We start from the raw sequence: 6,035 nt of genomic DNA, 5'->3' as shown, positions 1-6,035 counted from the left end.
TTTTTCTGATTTTGATGTGAAAACGATGCAACTCAGGCATGACCTCACCTCCATTCATCAGGCTAAAAAAGTAAACAGATAAGCCTAGCTGGCAGATACTCTAAAAAAGCCAGAGAATTTGTTAAAAGTGTTCATGAGGCCAGTCTCACATTTTTTTTCTCCCATTTTCTCCACAATTTGGCATGCCCAATTCCAAATGCGCTCTAAGTCCTCGTGGTGGCGTAGTGACTCGCCTCAATCCGGGTGGCGGAGGATGAACTCAGTTGTCTCCACGTCTGACAGTCAATCCGCTCAGCTTATCACATGGCTTGTTGAGCACATTACTGTAGAGACCTAGCACGTGTGGAGGCTTAACGCTATTCTCTGTGGCATCCATGCACAACTCACCACGTGCCCTACCGAGAGCGAAAACCACATTATAGCGACCACAAGGAGGTTAACCCAACTTGACTCTACCCACCCTAGCAACCAGGCCAATTGGTTGCTTAGGAAGCCTGACTGGAGTCACTCAGCACGCCCTGGATTCAAACTTGTGACTCCAGGTGTGGTAGTCAGCGTCTTTACTTGCTGAGCTACCCAGGCCCCACCAATCTCACATCTTATCAGATGGTGTGCCTCTCACACCAGAGGAACAACACATGGAAAAGGCCCTACACTGGAATGTTTTAGATGTTTCAACGTGATGCTTAGAAAAATGGCCTGGCAAGTGAAAACCCTTTAAAGCCAATTCTAGCAACCAAAAACAGGTGTTTTGTTCCAATCAGGCTGTTGAATACATTTGTTTAGGCAGCGCATGGAAACCTTACAAAAAAAAAAAAAAAAGATGGATTGTGGTGTGTTAGACCCACCTCAGGTTTGATTGTGTAAACAAAGGGAGACGACATGCCAAAGGTCAGGTGCATGACCAGATGATGAAGTCATGTCTGGATGCCTGCAATCCTTGGGCTTGGGTCTGTGGGGTCAAAAGTCAAACTTAGGGTGGAATCATGGATTGGATTGTTAGGTTTGCATATCCTTCATCAGCATGTCGGTATAGTGTAAAAGTGAGGGTCAAGCAGTCACTTTCAAAATCATTTTCACACAGTTTCTCTTGCTAATTAGCTCAAGATGCTTTATGGCCATAAGTAATTTCAAACAGCTCCGTATACTCAACAGTTTCAAAGCTCTGATGAAGAATGGGAGAGAATTTTCCATGTCAATAGAATAAACAAGCATGTCTCGCTCTTGATTGTTTGTAGGACAGTTCCCTATGGACAGTCTGCTGTAACAAATCCAAGAGAGCCCCATCCTTTTGTTTAATTCACAAAGAATATTAATGGGATTAATGAACTGTGGTTTGTACTGACATACCGTGGAGATTTCAAACAAGGAAATGCCTTCCTTCAGCATGCCTGGCTAACGTAAGAGAGTATTTTGACATTTTGAAGCGCTAATTGTCTACAGTAAACGGTTATGGATGGAATTATGCAAACAATTCAAAAACAAAGAACTGTCGCCCCCTAGTGCTTCATTGGCGTGCCTACACTTAAGCGTAGCTGTTTTCATTTCCCTTCTAGAAGTCAGAAGAGTGAGAATTTAAGGCGATTCAAGATATTACGTCACTCATGAAACGTACTTTAGTACATTTAAATAAAGTACAACAGTTAAAATAAAAACTATTTATACTGAACTTGATCAAATATGACATAAACAACATTGATATTTCATAAAGTTTCGAATTCCAATAATGGACACTTGTTATTTCATATTTAACAAACTGTCCTTGTGATGTTACGTTTTTTTTGTGTGTGTGTGTTTGTGTGTTTGTGTGTGTGTGTGTGCAAAACGTATTCACTCAACAATGATTAATTTAATCCATGAGTAAAAGTGTCCAATAAGAGGGCGGTTTGGTCATGTGATCACAACATGGCAGCCCCCATGAGAAGACCCGCCATGTAGAATTAAACAGCTTTTATAAGGTTACTGATATGACTGGAGTCTTCATCTAAATAATTCATGTCAATAGTCATGATTTTATACATAAGTTTCAAAATTATTATTAAAGGTGCACTCATTACTTTTTTCCATATTAAAAATGTTTTACTCCTACAGAAATTAACTGTAATTTTGAAACATATGTATAAAATATCAACGTATATGTATATACTTAAATTTAACACCAATGAATGGCTCTAATCCAATGTATGTCTTCTTGATTTTTAAAAATATTTTAACCAATGAACCTGATGTATTTGTCTTTCCAAATCCTTTGAAACAGACTGTGGGTCTGTATCCTTTCAAAGGTCTGCCAAGAATGCCATATTTAGAATTTTTTTTTTTTGTGAGATCATTAACTCAGATGATGGACAAGTCTATAAGGTTAGTACAACTTATACGCTTTTACAGCTTTACAATATTTTATAAACTCAGTTCAGTGTGTTGTATTTCAAGAGGTAGTACAATTACATCAATATTAATCTGTTCTTTGTTGACAACACTTGTGTTTTGGCATCATTGTATGAAAGAATTTTAAAGTTTACATCTTCAACAGGAGAGATCATTTTTAAAAGTCCACTACAAAACCAAAGCACAATTCAATAAAGATGGACATTCCAAAATATAAAGACTCAACTTTTTTAAAGTATATAACTACTTATGACTAATGCCTTTGGCTTGTATTTTTGCACTGCTACAGGATGTATAAATAAGTATAAATACACCCGTAGGCTAATTTAAATAAAATGTAATTATTTTCCTTGACAGTCTCTGCTAAAGATGTAAGAAAGATTATCTCAGCTATGGCAATCATCTGGCATGCCCTGAGCTTAACCCCAAACACAACGGACAATGGCATCTTCTGACCAATGAGATGACAGTGATTGTGACTGATGTATTGTGTAAAGAGACAAACCTTATGAAAGAGACTCAATAATGAATACCCTCAATGTCTGACCACATCATGAAGGCATTGTAAATTACACTTCTAAATTGGGGAACATTTATCTTTCTAAAAGCAATACATTAGACCAGGTATTTTTAAACTGGGGTACAGGGACCATAAAGGGTCTGCAAGGGGGTGTTAGGGAGTCCACAAAAAGATTTCAGAGAAAAAAGTGTGCAAAATAAATAAACAAACAAATAAATAAATAAATAAATAAATAAATAAATAAATAAATAAGTGATTATTTTATTCTATTGACAGCCAACATTTTTATCTGTAAGAAATAAAAACAGCTCTACATATGTAGTTTCTGAGTGTTTATCTCTCGTACATACTTTCAAGAATAGTTTTTCCTCAACATTGTCAACATGTTGTTTGCTCACTGGAGGCTTTAAAGCAATAAATGTGCTTTGGAAAAATATTCTTTGTGAATGGTGCTGTACAAAACATTTGAATTGATTTGAAAATGTTTCTCTTCAGGTTTATATGTCTAACATCACTAACATGGCCTAGAAAAAGATATGCTGGCAACTTGATACAGAGTGAATATTTTCCTGATAATATTTTTTACTGTTATAAGATATATTTTGTTATTTTTTATAAAATATTAATATTATTAAACATTAATATTATATATAAATCTATCTATCTATCTATCTATCTATCTATCTATCTGTCTGTCTGTCTGTCTGTTTGTCTATCTATCTATCTGTCTGTCTGTCTGTTGGTCCATCTATCTATCTATCTATCTATCTATCTATCTATCTATCTATCTATCTATCTATCTATCTATCTACCTGTCTGTCTGTCTATCTATCTGCCTGTCTGTCTGTCTATCTATCTACCTGTCTGTCTCTCTCTATATGTCTGTCGGTCCATCCATCCATCTATCTACCTGTCTGTCTGTCTATCTATCTACCTGTCTGTCTCTCTATATATGTCTGTCAGTCCATCCATCCATCTATCTATCTGTCTGTCTGTCTCTCTATATATGTCTGTCGGTCCATCCATCCATCTATCTACCTGTCTGTCTGTCTATCTATCTGTCTGTCTATCTATCTATCTGTCTATCTACCTGTCTGTCTGTCTACCTGTCTGTCTGTCTATCTATCTACCTGTCTGTCTGTCTATATATGTCTGTCGGTCCATCTATCTATCTATCTATCTATCTATCTATCTATCTATCTATCTATCTGTCTGTCTGTCTGTCTGTCACTCTTCTATCTATCTATCTATCTATCTGTCTGTCTGTCTGTCTGTTTTTGTCTGGGTGTATGTGAAATATTTGTCCCCTGTATTTTTGGAAACATACACTGGTCTGTAACCGGTTACGATGAGAAAGAAGTACCGACAACAGAGGCAGTACAGCAGCCAGAGTAAAACGCGGGAAAAAACAATGAACTCGCCCACCGTGTCCTCCTGGACCAATGGGCGGTGCTGATCTGTGCTCTCGCTCACTTGACAAACTGTTCAAGCGAACAGCGTTGCTGTTGGCTGTCCGTCTGCGAGTGTGAATTGTGCTCGAGAAATATTTTTACTGACTAACATCTCCGAGACAGGCCTGTAGATTCGCGCAAACATTTTAGTTGAAACGCCGAAGGCACTGAGCGAAACAACAGACAGGATGGGCAAAGTGCAAGGCGGCATGAAATGCGTGAAATACCTGCTTTTTGTCTTCAACTTCATATTCTGGGTAAGTGTTGCACTTAATTTAAAAATAACAGATATGCTTTGCAAAATAAATGCTTGATGATGTCACATCTACACTACCGGTCAAAAGTTTTGAAACACTTACCCATTCTTTATTATTATTTATTTCCAAAATCCAAAATAAATCAAAACTGTGTTATATTTTAGCATCTTCAAATAGTCACCCTTTGCCTAGAATGTACTCTTGACATTTTCTCAACCAACTTCTTGAGGTATCATACGGAAGCTCTGAACCGCAAGGTAAAAAAAAAAAAAAAAAAAAAAAAAAAAAAAACCGGTGGGGAAAAAAAAAACAAAACAAACAAAAAAAAAAATTAGTGTCTCAGTTCCTTCCTGAGCCTAAGTCTTACATTTTTTTTCTCTCTTCAAAAAAATTTTTTTTTCTCTCTTCAAAAAAATTTGTTTTTTCTCTCTTCAAAATTTTTTATTCTCTTCAAAAAATGTTATTCTCTCTTCAATTCAAAAATGCATGCGGTACCAACCTTGACCACCAGGTGCCACTATTATTTATTTAAGGGTTTGCAAACCTTAATCAAAATCAGGTTACATATGTTTGATATGGCATTCGTTGTCGTGTAACAACTGGAGTTATTTTTTTGTTTGAAATTGTTGGTCTTTCTAAACCATCTATGCCGTTTGCTCAGTGTTACATGGTGGAAGCGAAGGAATGTATTGAGGAAAACAGGAAACTTGGGGAAATTATTATTATGTCTGTCCTTTAGAAGTGTTAGGGGTACATCTGGTAATGTTAATATTGTTGTAAGTAATCTAATTTCTAAACGAAAAGATTATTTATAAATTAAATCCTCGCGACTGAACAGGGATGTCATGTGCAGAATTTCATGGTGGAATTTAATTATAATAATATATTTTAATATAACAAGTTGTCTATGCTTTTGAAACACACTGTCTACTGCAGAAGTGAAGAGTTTCAGATGAAGAATGTCAAATAAATATCCAAATATTGTTGGTCTGTCTAAACATGAGCTAGACAGTTACGCCGATGTAAAATGCTGATTTTTTTGAAGAGAGAAAAAAAAAATTTTTGAAGAGAGAAAATCATTTAAGACTTAGGCTCAGGAAGGAACTGAGACAATTTTTTTTTTATTTCACCGGGGGTTTTTTTTTTCCACCTTGCGGTTCAGAGCTTCCGTAGTATCACCCTGGGATGCTTTTTAAATAGTATTGAAGGAGTTCCCATCTATGTTGGGCACTTATTGGCTGCTTTTCTTTATTATTTGGTCCAAGTCATCAATTTCAAAAACATTTTTTTTTATTTTTATTATTATTACATTTTAGTTTTATAATGAAATAAATTAATATGTTGGCACAATTATATTTTTGTCTACAAAACTCATTTCAAACATTTAAGCATACGCCTTCAGATCAAAAGATTTTTAAGATC

General features: G+C 35.9%; 1 protein-coding gene across 1 annotated transcript in view; it reads left to right on the top strand.

Moving 5' to 3' along the window:
- The first annotated feature begins 4,385 nt into the window (after positions 1-4,385).
- Positions 4,386-6,035, top strand: part of LOC127449359 (tetraspanin-2-like) — a 36,130-nt gene continuing 34,480 nt past the window's right edge. Inside the window, exon 1 of the mRNA XM_051712725.1 lies at positions 4,386-4,613. Coding sequence (XP_051568685.1) covers positions 4,545-4,613 — 69 coding nt within the window. The 5' untranslated portion in view covers positions 4,386-4,544. The remainder of the gene's footprint in view (positions 4,614-6,035) is intronic.

Source organism: Myxocyprinus asiaticus, chromosome 12 (assembly GCF_019703515.2).
Source record: "Myxocyprinus asiaticus isolate MX2 ecotype Aquarium Trade chromosome 12, UBuf_Myxa_2, whole genome shotgun sequence".
Taxonomy (NCBI): domain Eukaryota; kingdom Metazoa; phylum Chordata; class Actinopteri; order Cypriniformes; family Catostomidae; genus Myxocyprinus; species Myxocyprinus asiaticus.
This window is presented reverse-complemented; position numbering and strand designations above follow the sequence as displayed.